This window comes from Chionomys nivalis, chromosome 22 (genome assembly GCF_950005125.1).
Source record: "Chionomys nivalis chromosome 22, mChiNiv1.1, whole genome shotgun sequence".
Lineage (NCBI taxonomy): Eukaryota > Metazoa > Chordata > Mammalia > Rodentia > Cricetidae > Chionomys > Chionomys nivalis.
In genome coordinates, this window is record NC_080107.1 from 18,836,624 (window position 1) to 18,860,291 (window position 23,668).

Sequence of the window (23,668 nt, forward strand, 5' to 3'; positions counted from 1 at the left end):
AGTCCTGACTCAAAAATAAATAGGATTATTTATTTATCTAGTCTGATATATTAGGCATGAGCAGTATAGTTCCCTATATTAAAGTCCTTTGAGAAGCAAATTACGTTTGGCAGGTTATAGTATATAACAGGTGCCTGCAGAATGAATTAGCAGCACATGATCAGCTCAGTCATAACTTTGGTTCTGGAGTTAAATCTTTAATAAGATAGCCCTTTGATTCTTCTAATCCTTCTGAGTTATAAAAATATAATAAAATCCTACTATGTTGTACTGGTTCCTTTTCTCATCATTTAACCATATGCTTGACAAGAAACAACTTAAGGGAAGAAAGAATTACTCCAGCCCATGGTTCAGAGGATATGGTCTATCACGGTGGAGCAGGCATGGTAGAAAGTGCAGCTCCTGACTCTAGAAGCTAGAGAGTGAATTTGCTTAATTCTTTGGCAGACTAACAGGAAGCAAGTTGTCCAGGTTAGACCTCTCAAAGGCTCCCCTTGCCTCAGCCCAGACCCAACCTTTGAAAGCTTCCTCCCAAAGCAGAGCTACCCACAGCAGAGGAAACACAGGAGCCTGGGGGCCACTTCACTTTCAAATGCTAACATAAGCACATCAGTGACACCGAGAGATCATTCATTTTACTGGGGTTTTGGGTTTCTAGAAAAGAGACCTAGAAAATCCTTATGTTTCTCCTATAAGTTTTGTTACCAAAGGATATAATATAAAACATAACAACGAAAGGGAGAAATTATTACTAAAACTGTATACACAATTACTATGAGGAATGGGACATTTTATTGCTTTTAAATCAATACTAAAATTTTGATAGAGTAAAATTAACAGAGAATATATTGATATAAATTTCCATGTCTAGATTTATATACTGCTTAGATTTTACCTTTCATTATAAATAGTCTAGCTCTTTGGGGAAAATTTGGGTATTAAATGCTCTTGGTAGAGAAGAAACATGAAGGTTTTCATTAGTTATAAAAGCCACTTGCTGGAAACAAGGCGTTATCGTTAAACAAACCTGAAACTTACAGAAAGATAATGGGAAGTGAATCTAAAATGCTGATGACCTCTGCGGCTGTTTGTTAATAAAAATCACATTAAATGACTCAGCAGATGATCCGTCCATAGCCTAAATGTATCCCATCTGTCGTTATCCACGCGTTAGACGGCAAATGTCCCGCGTGCTCTGTAGATGGCTCTCACTAAGTGGTATTTGGTGTGAGTTTTCCTATCTGCACAGCTCGTTCTCTCTCAGCAAGTTAAAACCCACTCAAAGAGGACCAACAGTGTGCGGAAATGGAGCTGTCAGCAAGTTCTTTTAAGTTAATGGGACGGTGTTGGCTTAGTTTTATTGTGCCCAATTGATAAGGGAGCGATCGTGACTCTCCTGTGTGGCGGATCACTGATAAGCACGGTCGTTTCATCTTTTCTGACGCTTTAGAGCACAGGTGGACATTCGAGTTGGGAAAATGTTTGCTTCAATACATTCCATGCTGTAAGCAATGCAGTTTTAGAACCTTTCCTCTCGGCTAATAAGATGGAAAAACATGGTCCCCTCTGAACAAAATATATTTAAGCCAAGACATGTTATAGTAGGGTTATTTTAGCATTTATAACTTCACTATCAGCTAGCATTTACCTTGTCAGTATTTTTTTTATTTAAAAATGTATGTTATGGAAATACTTGTAATATATTTTGCTTTGGGTATCAGGAGAACAAATGCATAGGGACTTGCTTATCAAGAAGTAATAAAATGACAGTTTAAAAATTCCTGACAATTTAGTTCAAAGCTACACAATTATGTTTTATCTTTTGGTGGAGACGTTATCAATTAAAGGTCAGCATAGAAAATTCTTTCCCACTGTGTTCTAAATATGCTATACAACCTAGTTGCCTCAGACACAAAAGATGTCCCTGATCTCACTGTATGAATCTCTCTGTGTATATGTGTTCTCTTTCTCTCTTTCTCTGTTTACTCTGTCTCTTACACTCTGTCTGTTTCTCTCTTTGTCTCTCTCTCTCTGTCTCTGTCTCTCTTTCTCTCTCTCTGTCTCTCTCTCTGTCTCTCTCTCTCTTTCACACACACACACACACACACACACACACACACACACACACAGGCAGCCCTCCTTGTCGACAACTGCTACATATAAAGATTCTGTCAACTGTGTATGGAAACTATATTTTAAAATTTGTATTGAAGACACAGAAATATTTTGTCATTACTTCTTAAGGAATAAAAAATAGCTTTTTATATTATATCAGATTTGTAACTGGGATCATTTGTAAGAAGACATATATGCATGTTATATGCAAGTGATGTTCCAGTTCATATGCAGGCCTTGAGCGCTTAAAGCCACACAGACACCAATAGACGACAGCAGGTATGCTCTCTGTGGCATTTAGTTGCCAGCTGATATTTTAGCAAATTAAGGAAGTAGTTCCAGCTGTTATTTTTCTTTCTTAAAAAAAAAAATGAAAATGAGAGCTGATCACTCCTTCCTCTCCAGCTCATCTTGATTTCCAGGTGGAAGGACTAAGAGAAGCCAGGAGGACACGTGGCTGAACAAAGAACTGAGAAACCTTGGTACATGCGCAAAGGGAGCCGACAAGCCTGGAAGGCAGCCTCTCTGAGAGCCAAAGGGAATGTGCCCTCACTTGGTCTCCCCACGTCCTCTCCTCCCAGGGCCCCCAAGCTGTTAATTCAATCTGGGGTAGAGAACCTAGGCCATAACCTGAAGAGAAAGCCGACACAGTGGTACGGAAAATAGAGCGTGGGTTGACTTGGATCACAGAGGAAACGGACTTACACCACCGGAAACCTGTGTGCAGTTTCGGGCTTCAGAGCCTTTCTTTCTTCGTTGCCCGTTCTTTTACATCGCTTTTTCCATGCTTCCTTCCTTCAGATGAAAGAATGGGGGCACAAAGAGCTTCCCCTGAGCCTGAACTGCAGCTCAGGCCTTACCAAATGGAAGTGGCCCAACCAGCCTTGGAGGGGAAGAACCTTATTATCTGCCTTCCCACGGGGAGCGGGAAAACCAGAGTGGCTGTTTACATCACTAAGGATCACTTGGACAAGAAGAAGCAGGCATCGGAGCCTGGGAAGGTGATAGTCCTTGTCAATAAGGTATGCCTCCCTGTGCTCACCTTGGCTTCAATAGCCTTATGTTTGCTTCATTACTCTGAAACTTTCAGACGATGACATTTGTAGCAACAAATTGCACAGATTTTGTTTAATTAGGTGTAATGTCAAATAAACCATTTATTTTAATTTTCTACTTTAAGGTATATATACCTGAAATTTAAAAGATTAACTTTTAGGGTTTTTTTTTTTTCAAAAATCTGCAACATTAAATCAAATCGTTCTAACTTATGTATAAAAATTTTCCAACACCCAGTGTAAGGCCAATAAATATGAGCACGTGTGACCTGAAATTGTCTCTGGAATCCAGGATCAGGTACCTCCTTTTAAAGTCCCTTAAACCACTGATGCTTAACCAAACATCCTCTTTTTCCAGAATATACAGAATGTGACTGAAAGCCAAAGAGAAAATTAAGTGAATATTTTGTCTATTTCAAGTTAAATAGGCAAATTGATGGTAAAGAATTTATGCAAATATATAATATTAAATGCTATTAAACTTTTCCCTGAAAATGTATGTCTTCTGAGGACCCCAAACCCATCTTTGTATCAACAGTATAAACACAATTTATTTATTTGAATTTTATTTAAGTAGATGAGAATTTATGCATTTATAGATTGGGGATATTAATCTTTCCTATTTTATAAAATAAAATTTAGTGTGCTTTTACTGACCAACAGTAACTTTCTTCTTGTTTCCATAAATTCAATTACAGAAACTACATCGGTAAACTTTTAAGACCGTATTTTTTAAGATTTAGGTTATTCCATACCTTTTGGTTGAAAGCTGCCTCACTATACTTAAAACTACATGCAGAATCCAAGCTGTGGCGATTTTCATCATGACGTTTGAGATAGACTTGCGTGCAGCTTCTGAGTCCCACGTGCTCTCTCAGCACTGGCACGGGACTCAATGGCGGAGCCCCAGTGCCCCCAGAACAAAGCAAAGAGACATGACATCTTTATATTACAGCTTTATACACACTATAAGAAGATAGGTTTGTTTTTCTTTGGTTGGTGATGATGGCACATTAGTATTTATTTGCCCAAAACCTTTCATTTGTTCCCGTTTCAAATATAATACGTTTAAATCATACTTCTAACCATCAGCACTTTGACCTTAGACAAAATTATAAACTTCTCTGGCTTTTTATTTGCCTAGTCTATAAAATCAAATTAGCTTCCATGTTCTGAAGTTAAAATTTGACTCTGCATGTGTGTATATGTGTGCATGTGTGCACGTGTGCACACACATATACACACATGCTCACATATTAAAAAGAGTTTAATAATGGCTTATTAAATTTTCATGTCTTTCCTACGTGGAACTTAATAAAGTGAAATATTTCACATATCGAACAGGATTGAGTCCTAGGTCCATAGAAGAAAAATAATGTTAAATTATTATCCAGGCACTTAAAGGCTCTTAAACCGATGCCTTTGTTTCTATGGGGCAATTTTGCCCTTTTCTGCATTTCAGCCCCATTCCCTCTCATCTCAGAGATTCTCTTTTGGATTTTTCTCTCTGTGTTATCTTCACCACCTCATCCAAACCATGAACATTCAGTTATTATTTTCCATTCTTTTTCGTCCCTAATTTCCATTATCTGGTCATAGGACCACTGATCGTAAGAATTGAGGGGGCCTTTGTGATGTAGCCTTCTTTCTTGGCAGAGATATGCCTGGTACCAAGAATACCTAACATCTTTCAAAACAACTACAGGTGTTCTTTCCACACCTGCTGCTCAAGGAGCTCCATACATGATTCTGTGGAAAACATGGTCACTCTTTCCTCTGTCATTCTGTAGCATAAACCGCATTCTCTGGTTTTGCAACAGCCCTTTATAAAGAAAAGGCAACCTCCTGTCATGATTCATGTAACACAATTCCCAGGCCCCCCGAGATTTGGAGTTCTCCCAGACCCAATGTTTAGAGTTGGGAAAAATGCTGTAGATGCAGTCTTAGGAGTGTGGAGTGAAGGGGAGATGAGGTAGAGATCCAGTCAGGGTCCGAGGACATTTGTCCATCACAGACTTCAACATTAGCTGCATCTTGTTATCAGCTTAAAATCCCTGGTTCCTTTTCATTTGAATACATACTAAGCTGAAAATCTTTTTAATTTATTTTTCTGAAACTAAGTTTCAGGCTTTCAATGCAAGCACCCAATGTTTTCCATATTATTCTTCATGTTATTTGATCATTTTTAGATCAGTTTTTACTATTTTACACGTATGAGTGTTTTGCCTACATGCATGTCTGATACCCATGGAGGCCGTGGCATTTCAAATGGCTTTTTCTCCACAGATGAGCACTGAGAGCATCACTCAGTCCTTTTCTGCCTCATTCTTGTTTCCTTTGAGATTACTAAAAGTCTTGCCACTAGCTCTCTATTTACATCATAGTTGCATACTGTAAGGTTTTTCTCAAACATAATTAAAATAACTTCAATTTTAATTATTGATTTTTTTTTCTTCAGGAAATCTCTGACTTAGTAAGACAGCATGTTCATGTTTAGCCCAATAGCAATGTCTTATAACTTTTAATCTAGAATGCAGAAAATCTAGTCTCTAATACCTTTTCCTTTCATCTCCATCCTTTCCAAAGTTATAGCCTTCAAGTGCAGAGAGAAAAGCAAACACCACCTGTGCTCCCAGACTTTCCGTTTCCTATCTAGGGCTTCACCATCACGAGGGATAAATCCCAGGTTCCTTCCGATGCTGGGATGCAGCCCCATATGATTCAGCAGAAGTGGGTAGCAGTTGGGCTTGATTAGTCTTGGCACGCACTGTGTCACATCTCAGGAAAAGGCTCCAAGAGGACCACACACCTCCCAATTAGCCATGTCAGACTTGCATCTGGCTTTCTCTGTGTCCTTCAGTAGGAAGTCAATGCCACCCAGAGCGAATCTCAGGATTATCCAACAGTGACTGAATTATCAGGTAATGTGATCGTTGTGAGAAACTGATGGTGTTTGTGCTGAAGCTTGGCCATGACATTCTTCCTGCCAGTTTTCTATTCGCTACCCTCTGTACTCCCGGACTTCCAGTTTTACATCCTCCTAGAATGGAACCTGTAGCAGGCTTTTTCTTTTGGGCCACCAACCAGCTTCCAAATCATGGCACAGGGACTTCCCACTAGTTATGAATGCTCAGCCTTCTCTTATTCCTCTTACAACTTAACCTGTTTCTCTTTGTCTATGTTTTGCCTTGGGGATTTACCCTTTTCTTTCTGTATGTCCCACGTTTCCTGCTTCTTCTGTTTCTGGCTGGCTGCTGCTGGCTGTCTCTCTCTTTTTCCTCCTCTGTTCTCTTCTTTTTCCTCTCCTCTCTTGAGCCTGGATTCTGCTTCCTACGTATTCTCTCTGCCTGCCAGCCCCACCTATCCTTCTCCTTCCCATTCATCTCTTAATTAGACCAATCAGGTGCTGTCGGCAGGCATAGTTAAACGGCAACATTTATTTTTAATAACTAAACAAATACAGCAAAACTATTGTAACACATTTTTGCATCGTTAAACAAATGCAGCTGAAACAAATGTAACACACCTTTACACAGGGAAAGTAATATTCCACAGCATAAACAAATGTAACACATCTTTATCTAATTAAATATTCCACAAGAACCCTGAAGATAGCCTGACTGGGGCTGGCCATACAGCTCAGGTGTTAGGGTATTTCCCTGGCAAACAAGAAGTCTAGAGATCAACCCTCAGTACTGCACACAGCACAAGTCATGCTTGGTGGTATATGCTTGTAATTCCAGCAATGAAGAGGTAGAGACAGAGGGATCAGGAGTTCAAGGTTATCCTAAGCTACATAGGGAATTCAAGTCCAGCCTGGACTCTGTGATAATACCCTTTCTCAAACAAAAGAGAACAAAATTTAAAAATAATATAGACGAGTTCATCTTTCTTTTGGTCCAGGAGTTGAATGACTTGAAATGTGGAAGTGGCACTGGGGTTCCAATAGTTGCTGTCACCAATTATTGCAACATACCAGGGTGACTAGAAAGGAAGCAAAATTTCTACCTCTCTCACCCATTCTCGCTACTTTGTTTTCATGGAGACATCAAAGCCATCCGGGCAGTCTATTCTTTCTCATCCTGCACATTGTCCTACAAATGTGTTGACACTACTGCCCACGTTCCTTGCTCTTCTTACTCTCATAGTCAAATAGCTTCTAGCAGGATCCCAGGCACTAAGGATAAATGATCTCTAGAATATGTGCTCAGCTAGACTGAGTTTCTCTAAGTCATCAGCCTTATCTTAAATACCTTTGTGTTCTAGATGTAGTGTCTACATCTAATACAAACACGATGGGTATTTAGTGTCAGATGGATAGATAGATGGAATGATATATAGATGGTCATATCAAATTAACTGATTCAGTGTAAACATTTCTCTTACTAGTCCACACACGGTCCTTTGCTTGATATGCCTCTGTATCTTTCAATTTGCTTTCCTCTCTCTGTCTTCTGAATTTAAAAAAAAAAAAACTCTTGTATGTTCCCATTTATAAAGGTAATGTTAGCTGAGCAGCTTTTCCGCAAAGAGTTCAACCCATTTTTGAAGAAATGGTATCGCATTATTGGATTGAGTGGTGATACCCAGCTGAAGATATCGTTTCCAGAGGTTGTCAAGTCTTATGATGTGATCATCAGCACAGCTCAGATCCTGGAGAATTCCCTCCTAAATCTGGAGCGTGGAGAGGATGATGGTGTGCAGCTGTCAGGTGTGTTGCAGTGTGATGATTTTTAGAAAAAAAGACTGATAGAGATATTAAAGATAGTAACAAAGGCTGCTCCTTGTATCATTTTTTACTTGATGAAAACTAACCTTAGTTTGTCTAAGTTATTTTTTATTTTTTGAGGCTTCATTGACGTGCTCTACCTTCTGGAAAAATGAACAAAAACAGAAAAATGTCTAACTTGATGGCTTGCTTTTGCATAAGTCTCTCGATACTAACTCAGGCATCAAGCACTCACTATTATTTCGCGCACACACACACACACACACACACACACAAAACAGAGTTTCAACTTAACTTTTGACTGGCCCACTGCTTACCAGAGTTCCTCCAAACCCTTCCTTGAAAAGCCAATTGCTCTTCCTTTGTGCTATTATTCTGCTTATGTCTCTCTGAGAGAATAATTACCTTGTAATATAAATATACATCATATATATAATTTTATATATAATTTTTAAATGTGGTGATAGATCCTATTAGAACTACCTTCTTTACTGTAGAGTAAGACTATAATTCTGCCTACACTATTTGGAATAATTAAATGATTAGGAGAAAGACCGAGAAAAGTAAAAGTTATTACAATAATTAAATGCAGGCCTTAAACAACATAAAATCATCCCTCTCTAAATAGCATACTTTCACTTGCTGTAATAAAAATAGAGTTTCTCAGCCTAAAATTAAAATTTTGCTCAAGAACAAAAATGGAGCCCTGGGAAGATTTTGTTTTTGTGTTTGTTTGTTGTTTGTTTGGAAGAAAGATATGAGTTTCACTAATACTTTCTGGATCTTTTTCTGAGACAGGGATAATAGCTAATAGGAACAGAGTCACGATGACCACACGAGTTTTGTACTCATGCATGGTAATAATGTCTAAAGTTGTATTCATGGGTAAAGTCACAGCAGCAAACTGAAGTAGGGCTGTACCAGTATTCTTCCGGATGACTGACATGCAGTGGCAGCTCATTCCTTTAGCTTCAAGGCTCTTGTCCTACTGTTTTAGGCCAGTTTGAATGAACACCTTCTACCTTTTCTGTTCAGATTTTTCCCTCATTATCATTGACGAATGCCATCATACCAACAAGGAGGCGGTATACAACAACATCATGAGGCGGTATTTGAAGCAGAAGTTGAAAAACAATGCCCACAAGAAACAAAACAAGCCAGTAATTCCCCTGCCACAGATCCTAGGACTGACAGCTTCACCAGGTGTTGGAGGAGCCAAAAAGCAAGCCGAGGCTGAAAAACATATTTTAAATGTAAGTCTCTGAGTTTATGAACAACCAACCAGCTCTGTCGAGTGACTAGGCTTCTTAGGATTTTCAGTACATGTTGAGAGTTCAAGTGCCAACGTCCTCCTTGAGGGTTGTTTGCTTTGCCTCTAGAAAATCTACTCAGTCTTCTACAGCATGGCAATATCCTTCATAAACGATATAAGCTGGATATAATTAGTGAGAAGGACTGTAGAGATGGCTCAGCTATTAAAGGCTAGGCTCACAACCAAAATTAGTGAGAAGTTTGGGTTGAATAGAATGCCTTTGCAGCTATGCTATTTCAACACTTGAGCGTCATGATCTCTTGATAGAGACACAGAGTTAAACCACACATGCCGATAGTTTTCCTTGCTGATGACTTGTTCCACCGTGACTTTCAAAGCAGCAAGCTTTTTGTGTCTTTTTCCACTATGTGTCAGTCTAGGATATGGGTTACTCACACGAAGAGATAAAAGATGCAAATGTAGTGGTTCTTGCCTTTAATCCTGGCACTTGGGAAGCAGAGCCAAGCAGATTGCTGGGAGTTTGCAGCGAGTTCCAGGCCAGCTCGTGCTGCTGAGTGAGACCCTGTCCCTTCAATAAGGGTTTGGGGATGGGAGGTGGGGGGGGGTGGGAAATAGGAATATGAGGATCTTTTATTAAAGATGCACCCATCAACTTCCCTAAATAAGGGTGCTATTTACAGTGCTGCTATTGACCTCAGGTTAGACCATCAGGGGACTAAGGAGCCTCTCATTGGAGGTGGAATTCAGTGGAAACTGCTAAAGTAAAAAAAAATTTAGAAAAGGATTGTCTCCAGGATATACCTTATTACTGAAGTAAAGGCCTAACTGCTGCCTATGATCTAGGCACCAAGAAGAAGGCAGCCCCTCCCTTTGTGCCGTCTTCATATGTAGAAAAGAGTGGAGATGCATGGACAAGAGCGTGACCATGAATGTGGCAGCCTGATACAGACAGATAGCAGCTGCCACAAAACTATCCTGCTAATTTGCATAAATCGTTCTATTTCCTAAGCTACGAAATAGAATTTAAATGACAGCTTTTTCTAGAATTAGAACACACTTTTAGAAGACAGCAGAACAAATATTCTTGATAATTGGTTGAATACATCCATAGTAGGCATTGCTACAATGTTACATCTAATATAGTGCGCCATTTTACTTCAATGGAATGTTATACTACATATTTGTGCAAAAAGCTTCATATTACACTTTGTTGACATAAAACTATACATTCAGCTGTAAGAAAAGAATACTTAAAGTGTCTCTTTTCCAGATATGTGCCAATCTTGATGCCTTTACCATTAAAACAGTGAAAGAGAATCTTGATCAACTTAAACACCAAATAAAGGAACCATGCAAGAAGTTTGTGATTGCTGATGACACCAGAGAAGTAAGTTCCAAACAGTTCATATGTGTTTGTCTGGAAATGCCATATTCAGTTTAAAGATGGCCGGGGCTCTTTTACGTCCACCAACTGAGTAGTTGCATTTAACATTTTTATCGAAGCAGTCATCATTTTATACTTTTAAAAACTGATAAAAGGCAGCAACACTACTAGGAATTGTCCTCACCATCCTCCTCCTTCTGTCTTAGATGAAGCATAATTCAGGATTTGACTACATGCGATTCTTGGAGGAGGGGGAGCATTGGGCCGAGGAGCATGGGATGGTTAAATTAGAGGGGCTGTAGCAGTTCATGCCCTCTTACTGACTTGATGCTTTGCAAGATTGTTTTTTTTTTTTTTTGACATTCCAGGGAGCCATTCTGTTGCAGTTGGTTGTGACAATAGATATTCTCATTTGTATATTTTCTTTCCTTGGAAAACACTGATTGTGAGAAAGTAAAATATTTAATGTACCGATGCTTTTCTGATGAATATTTTCACTAATTTAAAAAAAATAGCTTATAGCCAATATGGATGTTACATTTAATAGGTTATTCCAATTCTTTTTTCATAGAATTGAAGACTTGATAAATCTTAGCTATCAATAATAAGTTTAGTCCCATTGAGAAGTCCCCTCCTAAGCCTACGGGACTAAATGATGGGATATCTGTGGGTTAATGCTTGCAGTGCTTTAGGCACCAGGCCAGTGCTAGTGACCAGTGCCAGCCTCTACAATGTGCCCATTTTCATTTGGAAACAGAACTATGCTGGCGTGTTGATTACACTGTACCCGCGCTTTCAATTCTTGTCACCGGTGTTTACCTGATAAACTCAAGTTCATGTTTCTCGTCATGATCATCCAAAAACATATCCCTGAATATTCTTTGAGAAGAATTGCCATTCTTCTTTTACTTAACTTTTAAAATTACTCTTTAGAAAAGTTCGATGCGTGGAGAAAAGCACAAAATGTGCCCGTGGATTTTCATAAATTGACCATACTTATGTAGAAAAATTTAGATAATGAGACAGTACGTTACAAGGCCCTCTAAACTCCTTCTTTCTCCAGTCTACATGCTAAGGGAAACTATTCGTCTTGATTGATTTTGAACTTTATCCAAGTTGAATTCATACCTAGATTTTTCCAAATGATGTCAATTGCTTGTATTTTGGAAGGAATAGTGGTACCTGATAATCACAGAGGAATGTTACCTAACTACAATTAAAGACTGTCTAAGTAATTGTGACATTGACTCAATAAATATTTGTAATTGCCTTTAGCTTTCAAGGTTTGTAATACTGACTTTTTAAGAAACTTAGATGGGCAATTTATGATAGAGGTTTATGGTGTCAGGATTGATGTGTCCTGATGGTAGAAGCAAAATGGTAAAAACCAAACACAGCGTACAAAGAAGTGGTCACTGGTTATTCTGTTACATTGTCTGATTAATGATTTCGAATCAATTATAATATGTAAATTATTTTAACAAAGACAATGCCATTTCAAACAACTTTAGTAATATTTGTATAATTGTTTTTAGAATCCATTTAAAGAGAAACTTATAGAAATTATGACCAGCATCCAAACTTACTGCCAAATGAATCCAATGTCAGATTTTGGAACCCAGCCTTATGAGCAGTGGGCCATTCGGATGGAAAATAAAGGTAATCTGGATCTTGATCTAACAGTTTTTTCCTTGTTTACACCAAGATTTTAGATGATGTTCTCAGACTCAGAAACCATCTGAAAGCAAATGGAACATCGAGTAGAATTTCTGTTTTGTGTGTAGGGCAAGCCCGCACATGTTCTAACTCCTCATCTGAGGGAAGAGGTGTCAATTCACCCATTTTTCACTTTCATTTATTATATATAAAGTATTAAGGCAGCTATCAACAGCTCTGTCTCCAAAGGCAATTTTACTGACGTGTTTTTCTAAGCTGTTCAGCCATGGTTCAGGTCCACGATCCCGCTCATACTGAGCTCAAGCAGCAAGCGTTGGCATTGACAACCAGCCTCTTTAGAGCCCGTGGCACATATGGAGCCTTGCTCATCCTAACACCGCAGTGCATTGGCTTCTGAGCCACAACCAATTCAAGTTCACAACACAGTTGTAGGATGGTTCTCTGCCCTTTTGCCTCACTCCACAGAGTTGTTTTCTTCCACAGCTGCTAAAGATGGAAACCGCAAAGACCGTGTCTGTGCAGAGCACTTGAGGAAGTACAACGAAGCCCTACAAATCAATGACACGATCCGGATGATTGACGCATACAGTCACCTGGAAACTTTCTACAGCGATGAGAAAGAAAAGAAGCTCGCAGCCCTAGAGGACGATGATGAAAGCGGGGACGATGCCAGCAGCAATGATGATGTAAAGAAACCTCTGAAGCTGGACGAAACAGATAAATTTCTCATGAATTTATTCTTTGGTAAGACTCAGTGTAACACAAAGCCCAGGTTCCTGCCCTGACCTCTAGACAGAGACCCACTGCTCTCTTTGAGTTTTACAGAATGCCTTCAAAATTCATCTTAAAACAAAAAGAATTTCATGAAGACTGTGATTTATAATTGATACCACAGGTTAACTTTTAATTGTGTGATCATAATTAACCATTTGACTGACCAGCTTTTATTGTCCAGACCATTGCAATTAATTAATTAACAAGTCTGAACATTAAATATATCACAAGAAGATCACCTACAGATGAGTCCTGTCTTAGGGAATCATTATGTAATAACTGACAGTGTGATTATTTTTTTTGTTTGTTTGTTTTTCAAGACTCAAGAAAGGGTTTCTCTGTAGCTTTGGATCCCGTCTGGGACTTGTACTGTAGACCAGGCTGGTCTCGAACTCACAGAAATCCACCTGTATCTGCCTCCCAAGTTCTGGGATTAAAGGTGTGTATACCACCTTAAAAGTATGCACCACCCCCTAAATTTTTTATTTAACTTACGATTGCAAGCTAATTTTATTTTTAATAGTTTTAAAGTCAATTTCTTCTTGAACTAACCAATAGAAATTGGACATATGTATGGTACATAATAGGTTGTGTGTGTGTGTGTGTGAGCGCACACACGCACGCTTAGTGGGGTAGCTACATCATGCTAATTACATTAATAATTATTTTTAAAGATAACAAGAAAATGTTGAAAAAACTTGCTGAAAACCCAAAATATGAAAATGAAAAACTCATTAAATTAAGAAACACTATATTGGAGCAATTTACAAAGTCTGAGGAATCATCTCGAGGAATTATTTTCACAAAAACGCGGCAGAGCACCTATGCCCTTTCCCAGTGGATTACGGAAAATGAAAAGCTCGCAGAAGTCGGCATCAAAGCGCATCATCTAATCGGAGCAGGACACAGCAGTGAAGTCAAGCCCATGACGCAGGTGCAGCAACTTCTTGGAGTCGTTTCTTACCCTTCAACTAGTCCTTTCTAATTGCTTGCGATACTTCTCAATCGTTTCGCCATCTCAAACATAATCCCAGAAGTCTCTTAATTTTTGAATTTATGGTAGACTGTTCGCTGGGCTCGATGAGTTAAGTGTCATCTTAAAATTCCCTTTTCTTTTTGCATACTTAGGAGCATTTTTGAACTTTGGTGCCTCTTGTAAAGATGAGTAACTTTTACCTTAACAACATTGCAAAGGGATATTCACAATATAAAGTCAAGTGGGAATTCGAAGCTGCACAGGATGTGTGGGTTACAACCAAAACTGTACAGCAAATATTTGTTAAATAAAGCCTATTAGAACCTGGAGGAATTAACGTATTGGCTGTGTTAGGAACAGCGTTTTGAGAAGGCTTCTGCTCCTTTACCAGACTCTTAAGATGATATTATTTATTATGTGCACAGTAAAAACCATTTCTGAGAGAAAAAAAAAGATGCTTGTAAATGGTTTTTGTGTGTAAAAAATCGTTTTACCTGTTTAAATATTCTTTGGAAAGCTAACTTTCCCTTGGGTCTGGCTTGGGGAGGAGATGCTTCAGTTCTGTGATAGGCCATCACTGTTTCACACAGTGGCGCAAACCAAATCCACTTAGTGTTTAAGAGAAGAAAACTTGAAATTTCCCACCCTGACACTCACTACCTGTGCACTCCCTGGTGGTAGCTGATTTAAATCTAGGGGATGCCAGCCCTGCGGTCTCACCTTGTGAACTGGAGTGGACTCATCCATCCTGATAACAGTTAGGCACATACTTGATCTGTGGGCTTAAAGCCCTGAGCCTGGAATTTTGTATTTAAGTACTCTTTGAAATGAAGGCACAGCTGTATGCTAAAATCAAAGACATGATTTTTTTTTTTTTTTTTTTTTTTTTTTTTTTATCAATGGGTGTGAAGGAAGAAGGTAGAAGATGCAAAGATTTGTCAGGGACGTTTCTATCATGTTCTTCCACAGTGATGAGACAAATAAAAATTCACGTTGCCTTTTAAGAAGAAAGGGCATAAGAGAGCACACACTTGGTCTAGAAGGTTAATGTTGTTTAGTTTATGAGGATAGAAGCGTACGCTGATGCCAGAGGCTAGCAGCTTTGATGAGAGCTGTGAGGTAATGAACACCACCGACTGTCCACATCAGACGGGACTTATTTTGTTTCTCTAATGCCAAGGCCAGAGGTTGGATTTCAATTGACTTATATTAACTTTCAAAGTTCACATTTAAAAAAATACTCATGTTGATTAGGCTGCAGTCATATAGTCATCTGCTTTTAATTTCCATTGTCTTTTAACTAGGCCTTATATTTACCCTGGTTAAAGTTAAATCTTCCTCAAAGTAAAATTAAAGAATAGCGCTGCTACCCACTGTTCCAGCTCCCCTCCCTGGAGACTTTGACTTTGACCCGGCACTTTGACTTTTTCCTATTTCCTTTCTGGACTGTTCTGTAGGTTTTTGTGTTTGTTTTTTCCTGGGTGATCCTTAAAGTGACCAACTGCAATATACATGGGAAATTTTCTGTGTCCCAAAACTGATATAAATGGTTCAGTGATTTTTTTTTTAAATCCCTAAATCTCAGACTTTGGGGTTGACGTACTGAAAGGTAAACCCTATTTTAGCTTGTCCCTGCCAAGCCTTTTCTGAGCCAGCAACACCTCTTTCCCTTTTCTTCCTCCCAAATCGCCCATCAATTTATTTCCTTGGCATAAAGAATGCTCTTCCCACCTCCAGACTGCAGGATGGAAATATTTTTGTTATTGTGCGGTAATCCCAGATTGGAAATCAAATGTTGTCTCACCATTATGTCTTTGTTCATTGCCCAAAACAGATGGCGACAAATCCACACATGATCTAATCCTCTGATTTGCACTGACCAGTTGCAATTTATGATTTCTTCTCCTAATTAGAAGATCTGAATGTGTTTAACATCACAAAATTTAATTTATTAAAATGTTTCTACAGAATGAACAAAAAGAAGTCATTAGTAAATTTCGCACTGGAAAAATAAATCTGCTTATCGCTACCACAGTGGCAGAGGAAGGACTGGATATCAAAGAATGCAATATCGTTATTCGCTATGGCCTCGTCACTAATGAAATAGCCATGGTCCAGGTATGCTCAGAGATCTGTACCTAGTATGTTCCTTCTCAGTCCTGTGTGCCTATATGGATTCCTCCCTTTTACTAAAACAACGCAAAACCTCTGTTGTAATAAGGCCACTTGTTTGTTACCCTGCCGACTGGCAGCTCAGAACCAAAATAATCACACAGAAACTATATTACTTAAAACAGTGCTTGGTCCATTAGCTCTAGTTTCTTATTGGCTCTTATATATTGATTTAACCCATTTCCATTAATCTGTGTATAGCCACATGGCAGTGGCTTACTGGGTAAAGTTCCATCCGGCTCTGGTGGGGCTACATGGCTTCTCTCTGACTCTGCCTTCTTCCTCCCAGCATTCAGTTTAATTTTCCCCACCTAGCTAAGTTCTGCCTTGCTATAGATCCAAAGCAGTTTCTTTATTAATCACTGGTAATCACAGCACACAGAGGGAAATCCCATGTCGCTCTTTAGCTTTAAGTAAACAACTGTGTTTCTGCTAAAAGACCAATCTTAAAGAACTGCAAGCAAAGCCTTTTATATGAATGCTGTTTGTTGAACTACTATGGCAACTTCTTATAATTTAACAAACAACCCTATTTTGGTTGCTATTTCTATGTCCTTGAGATTTTTCCAAGACCATGCATAAAATTGGCCCCATTACAAGGCTCAAAAGAGGTCTCCTCAGTCTTAAGATATCAGTGATTCCCTAGTGGAATCAGGAATCTGAACCACACTGTTCACAAATGTCTGACAAAGTAACCCATTCAGACCTCAGGGAGCCCAGCAGTTCTGTGTTTTCCTCCTTCAGTCACTCAACTTTTCTATATATTTAGTTTCCTATAAAATCTTGAGTGGGGTCAGTAAATAAATGAATAGTTCTCAGTTTGCATCCAAATTTCACAGCTCTCTTGCTCACCTATATTAACAATGCCATGGTATTTAGAGGACTTTAGATGAAGAAAATACAGGACATTATTCTTTAAACATGAAAGGGCTTTATTTCATGACAAGTTATTGAAGATGGATGTCATTGATCAGTTAGATTTTTTCAGGAAGTGATCTGTAAGTCAGAGGTTTCTGACTATAATATCAAGGCAGTTTGCTCAGGAATAGTATTATAGTTGACAGCTAAGCTCTTGAGCTAGGTAACCAAGCTTCTACTATTAAGAATGTGTCAATATCAACTCCAGTGACCGATTGGATCTAGTGAGTTCCACTCTTAGGTTGTTTATGCTCTGTTGGATGGCCTGATACCCACGCACTTATGGGAACACTAAATGAATGGCCTTAGTGGTCATTAAAACTCAGGAAGAGGACATGAATATGCATGTTGGGGAGGGCAAATGGGGAGTGGATATTGTCATATTTTGTTGTTTACACAAATGAAAATTTTAGAACAAAAAATTTGGTCTCTTTTTATATGCATATTTTCCTGCAGAAATGTGTAAAGTTCAAAGTAGGTTGCCAGGAACAGTTCTGTGTGCTCAAAAGCCCTGGTGCCAAGGCCAGAAATGCACCTTGTCCTCATCCTTCCTCCTTTCAAATAGATGGCTTCACTGGTCCAAGCCACTGCTAAGGGTTTCCGTGGTTTATAACAGTTGCTCAGGGTGCAGCAGAGCTATATGGGTGGTGTATTATTTTGGCTTCTAAGAGTTGCCAAAAATCATTCTAGAACATTGCATTAAAGGACATTTAAGTTTGAAAAAGTTTATCTACAAGCCATGGGTAATAACTACCTCTACTGAGAATGGAGAGATCATTTGAGGGCTTGATACCCACAAAGACTATCTTCCCAAGAACAGCTCATAGCAAAACACATCATTTTTTTTTCTTTGTTGATGTTCTCAGGCCCGCGGTCGAGCCAGAGCCGACGAAAGCACTTATGTCCTGGTCACCAGCAGTGGCTCAGGAGTTACTGAACGTGAGATTGTTAATGATTTCCGAGAGAAGATGATGTATAAAGCTATAAACCGTGTTCAGAATATGAAACCAGAGGAGTATGCGCATGAGGTATTGTCCTTGGCCACTGTTGAGTTTAGTTTTCATCTGAAAATGGCTACGTTTGGTGGCCACTGATGTCTGTGTGGCTACTTCTCCAGACAGAAATTGTGCTGAGTTACCAGCTCCTGTCTGAAGATTTGTTCTTAGTCCAGATTCACACAAAGCCCCAAGATCTATGGGGGGGCAGGAAATGGGGGAATTTTGTTCATTGCAGGGAAACCAAACACCAACTTTGGTAATATAAATTTAGGCTGCCCTTTTCCAGAAAGACTTGTGAAACTCACTCATTCAAACCTACCTGGTAGTATCAGTTTGATCCAATCCGTATATACAAATACAGTGTCTTTATTACAGAAATGCTTATAAAATGACTATTGTCTGCCAGGCAGTATTCTAGAAACAGAGACCACGGTGCCAAATAAAACATAATAACCTTGCTATATGTAGTAGAGATTCTAGTGTGCACTTGGTGAGGATGGGGGGAGACAAACGATAAACACAAATTTTGCAGTGTTGTGCATAGCATACACCAGTGAGCACTATGGCCTTAGGATAGGATTGTGTAGCCAGGCTTGGTGGCTCATGTCTGTAATCACAGCATTCAGAAGGCTGAGGCACAAGAATGACTGCATGGTTCTGAATGATTAAAATGTACGTAATGTGTCATATAGCTGAATCTCAGTTTACTAACAGTTATTTGAATTGGGCAAAGGCACGCAATGGGGAAAAAAGAATATATTTATACAATATTTCAGGAAACTTTCATACCACTGAAGTAAAGACTGTAACTCCTATAATAGCAAACAATCCATTTAGAAGAAAATTCACACCCTTGCATATGGGTGTGAATGTTAGTTTCTTAACATTAGAATTGGCTCTCCCCTAAATAGAGTTTTAGGGAGGGGTGCTTTCAAATTGGTGTGCAAAGTATGTAACCAAATCCAAGGTTTCCTGGCCAGGTTTTCATACAAACTTACATTTTAAAACCTCTTAAATATAAAGTAAACCAAACATTTTTTTCACTAAATGATCCTACAATAAAGTTATTCCCTCATATTTATGATTAAAGGCAATGACTTAGTGAGATTCTTATAAAAGCTGATGCTTTAAGACTAAGTTATTTAGGTGGATTCTAAGACACTCTATAGTTCACAGGTCAGAGTCTCCCAATCCGTAGACTAAAACAATGTACTAGTTAGCCTTTAATTACTTTAAGAAATACCTGAGGTACACTGATTTATAATATAAAAAGGTTTATGAATTTGACTCAGAGTTAAAGCCATAAGGTCTAAGAACAGGGAGGGTTCTGTAAGCCCTCACCCCCTGATCTGTTATCACACACGGCAGGAATGTATATGTTTCTCAACTTCTGTGTGTCCTCTCTGTCCTCACAAAGCCACCATAATTCAGTTCTATGGCTTCCACCCCTAACTCCTAATCCAAGATAATCTTTGCTCAAGGGCCCCATTTCTAAGCACACAACTAGATTACGTTTCACTTCCCCTAATACTATTATTAACACAAGACTTTGTGGGTTCAATTCACGCATGAATACAGAGGTGCCAGCAATATTCCGATCATGACAAATGATCCATCTAGGGCCTCGAGAATGGACTGCCTTTCTCGGTGTCCCTTGAGCAAGAGATCAGCCCTCATTTCCGGTGGATGGAAGAGAGACAACAGCAATGAAGTGGACTATGTATGGTGTTGTTACACTCAAGACTCCCAGAAAGAATTGCTGCTTACCAGTTACTGAGAGAGCAACTCTACTCTCCCAGTTCTAAATGCCCTGTCAGCAGTGTGTAGGCAACCACGAATAGAAAGTGAGAGTTGACACAAAAGACAAAGTCTGTTTTGTATGTCATAAAATGTCAGTCTTATTGCAAAGTTAAAATCATGTCAAACATCTAGAATGAACCCAAACATCGCACACTACTTGACCCAACACCTTTCACTTCTTCCTTCCATTGTATTTGGACTTAGGTAGACATTGACTACAGTAGAAGACTGTATACTAGATTCATCTGGTGCTGTTGTCTCTTCGTTTCTATCTTTTAGAGTACCATCTAAGATAATGTGAGTTTTAGCTCGTTCGTTTCCATAAAACTATGAAGAAATATTTAATTCACTATTCTTGTCTCCACACAGATTTTGAAGTTACAGGTACAAAGTATCTTGGAAAAGAAAATGAAAATCAAAAGAAGTATTGCAAAGCATTACAATAACAATCCATCATTAATAACTCTACTCTGCAAAAATTGTAGTATGCTTGTCTGCTCGGGAGAAGACATCCACGTGATTGAGAAGATGCATCATGTCAACATGACACCGGAATTCAAGTGAGTGCGGCAAGACCCAGGTCTAGATTTTTTTAGCAGAGGTGAGGTTCATGCCATTGTAATCATTCTGCTTACACAGTGAGGGTGAGATTTCCTTTCTTTTCACAATTTTCCCTTTTCTAGTCCCTCTCACATAATCTGATCTCTTGAGTCTGTTTTGTAAGTAATCTCCCTTGAGACAGGGAGTCAAGCTAAGACACAAAGCCCTTTTGACACAAGGCACTTAACTTGCAGATGTCCGTATCTGTTCTCAATTATTCTGAATGATTTAAAAGTTAAAATAACAGTGGACCTCAAAGGAGACCCAGGGTCAGTGTGACACTTGGGAGGAAGGTGTAGGATGGGGACATCCATCTAGTTTGTCACAAAAATCCTGGGGAGCAGACGAGAAAGAACAAGATACAAGATAACCCAGACATGTTGGGTGATTAAGTCCCACATGATGAACCCGTGATTGCATACTGTCATTTTGTCAAGTCTCACTGATGCTCCTTCCTCTGGGACTGTTTTAGGAGACTCTACATTGTTAGAGAAAACAAAGCACTGCAAAAGAAGTTTGCCGATTATCAAACAAATGGAGAGATTATCTGCAAATGTGGCCAGGTGAGCGAACTCTAGTGGGTTCCGTTGTACTTTGGCCAAAAGAAATGTTAAATTGAATGGGCATTTGATTTCTCCTTTCTCTCTTGTTTTCTAGGCTTGGGGAACCATGATGGTCCACAAAGGTTTAGATTTGCCTTGTCTCAAAATAAGGAATTTTGTAGTGGATTTCAAAAATGACTCGTCAAAGAAACAGTATAAGAAGTGGGTGGAATTGCCTATCAGATTTCCTGCTCTTGATTGCTCAGAATATTGCCTGTATAGTGATGAAGACTAGCTCTTGATTCATGATTAGTTTACAATGTTGCCAACTCAAAATTTAGTATGATTTTGATTGATGTTGTCATTACACCACTGAGCTAATACAAGAATATATAAATGATCGTTTTGTTTTTGTTTTAACTTGTGTAAAGAAAGAACACAATGCATACTCCTTACTGGTCATAAATGTAATTGTTAATCTAAATTGTCATCACCTGGGAGATGGGCTTCTGGGGTTGCCTTTAAGGGACTGTCTTAACTTGATTAAGTTAGGAAGAACTGTTCACTGCGGATGGTCGCATTCTCCAGGCTTGGGCCCTGGACTGTATAAAACTGAGAAAACTAACTGAGCCTGCATTTTCACTCATAATTCGGCTTCTTGACTGTGGAATGCAATATGACAAGCTACCCCAAGCTCCTGCTGCTGTGACATCCCCACAGGAATAGATTATAACCTCACACTGGGCGCTACAAGAAATCCTTCCTGCCCACATTGCATTGGTCAGGGCGTGTTATCACAATGGGAAAAAAAGTAACTAAAACAATAGGGATGAAGAAAATCTACCAATAATGCTCATTAGTGTAGAGTGTTACAGTATTGTGGAAAATACTGGAGTATAAGTGAGAAGAATCCCAGATACCAATCTCAGCCAGTTCTGTCACGGATTAATGTGGAATATTATTTTATCTGGGCAAAGATGTATTACATTTGTTTATTCTGTGGAATATTATTTTAAATGTGTAAAGATGTGTCACTTTTGTTTATGATGCATTTGTTTAATTATGTAAAGATGTATCGCATTTTGTGTTTTGTGATTTTAAATATACCCATTTATTAAAGCAGCTGTTGTGTAGGTCAAACGTCTAGCAAGAGTTTCCACACGAGACTGTAATCAAGGTTTCAGGCAGACCCTTCTCTTCCACAGGCCTTGAAGAAAGAATCCACTTCTGTGCTCACTCAGAATTTGCTTCCTTTCAGCTGTCTGGCTAGGGTTTCTGCTTTCTTGCTACATTTCCACTAGGAATTGCTCTCACATCCCAGGAATGCTTTATTCTGTGGCCTCTTCAGGAGCCCACCCTAACATATCTCATGTGTTTTTTTCAAGGCCAGCAGGAGAAACTCTTAAAGCTGCTAAGGAATCTCATGTTACTTAACTAGAGTAACAGGAACACAATACAGTATGTTTTGAATTGGGCGTTCTTAAAGCTGCTAAGGAATCTCATGTTACTTAACTAGAGTAACAGGAACACAATACAGTATGTTTTGAATTGGGCGTCTTATTGATAGGCAGGTGAGCTAGGTAATCTCACATGTCAACTTGGTAACAGCTGTACTCATTTGGGGTAAGGGTCTCTGGGCACATCTATCTATTCTGTTTGGCCAATAGGTCATGCCCACACTCAAAGCAAGGAAATGATTCAGGGTATCGTGATGAACTGAAATGATTTTGGAAGGACTCTTGGGGGTCATTTTAGAATTTTGCCATCATACCGTATGTTCTGATTTTGCTAATATAATGCACATCTGTAGGCAAGCACTTAGACAAGCGGGAAGTACCATGAAGTAAACAGTCTTACTAAGTGTAGCATCAAGCGGTGTCGGGTTTGCTTCCTCAGCCTTCCCTTCTGCAACACGATGCCATATTGGAATGTGACTTCATTACAGAGTGTTGGCTGAACTGAGAGCAGTTCTAATGCATGTAAGATTACCAGTGTCCATGGACAGAGCAGCTAGTCAGTCTGTTCAGCTTTTACACGGGATCTAGCAGGGAACTGAGGTTGAAGGTTTAGTAGGGAATGAAGAGCAAAAGTTCCCCATGTTCTGGCTGAAGAATAACAACCCTGGATGGTGATGCAATAAATATGTCATTAGGAGATGGAAACAGGATCACTTGTCTTCAGACAGAGCCCATAACCAGCAGAAATGGCGCCTCTCCTCCATTGTCATAAGAGAGCTGTGATTGGCGACCATAACTTGAACCAGCCATTGAACTGACACCAAGTCTCAGGGATGGTTTCCTCCACAGAAACAATTACCTCTTATGAAGAGGAAAGTGAAGACAGAATTCTTTTGTGGTTTTGATCTACTAGTTTAATTGCATATTAAGATATTTTGAATCTTTTATTGATAAGACCTGAGCCGAGATGAATGTACTAATCAGAGCTCTTGGGAATATAAACACACAAAAGAAGAGTTAGTTTTTTTTAAATGCCTTAAAAATTCCATCTGACTATTTAAAGTATTTATTTATTCTAAAATGTTTTGGAAACTATGCAAGAAACCAAATATCTAAGATATCTGAATGAATCACAGTAACACATGTGGTCTGCTTTTGAGGTATCAACAAATATTCTTGTCAATGTTTTACCCTTTTT

At 39.0% G+C, this 23,668-nt stretch overlaps 1 protein-coding gene across 1 annotated transcript in view; it reads left to right on the plus strand.

Moving 5' to 3' along the window:
- The window catches only part of Ifih1 (interferon induced with helicase C domain 1), a 47,271-nt gene extending 24,735 nt beyond the window's left edge, over positions 1–22,536 (plus strand). The window contains exons 5-16 of the mRNA XM_057755775.1: positions 2,917–3,137; positions 7,671–7,881; positions 8,935–9,152; positions 10,443–10,559; positions 12,092–12,215; positions 12,717–12,977; positions 13,682–13,941; positions 15,952–16,101; positions 17,940–18,101; positions 20,241–20,431; positions 20,944–21,034; positions 21,129–22,536. Of these exons, the coding sequence (XP_057611758.1) occupies positions 2,917–3,137; positions 7,671–7,881; positions 8,935–9,152; positions 10,443–10,559; positions 12,092–12,215; positions 12,717–12,977; positions 13,682–13,941; positions 15,952–16,101; positions 17,940–18,101; positions 20,241–20,431; positions 20,944–21,034; positions 21,129–21,308 (2,186 nt within the window). The 3' untranslated portion in view covers positions 21,309–22,536. The remainder of the gene's footprint in view (positions 1–2,916; positions 3,138–7,670; positions 7,882–8,934; positions 9,153–10,442; positions 10,560–12,091; positions 12,216–12,716; positions 12,978–13,681; positions 13,942–15,951; positions 16,102–17,939; positions 18,102–20,240; positions 20,432–20,943; positions 21,035–21,128) is intronic.
- Positions 22,537–23,668: the final 1,132 nt, after the last annotated feature.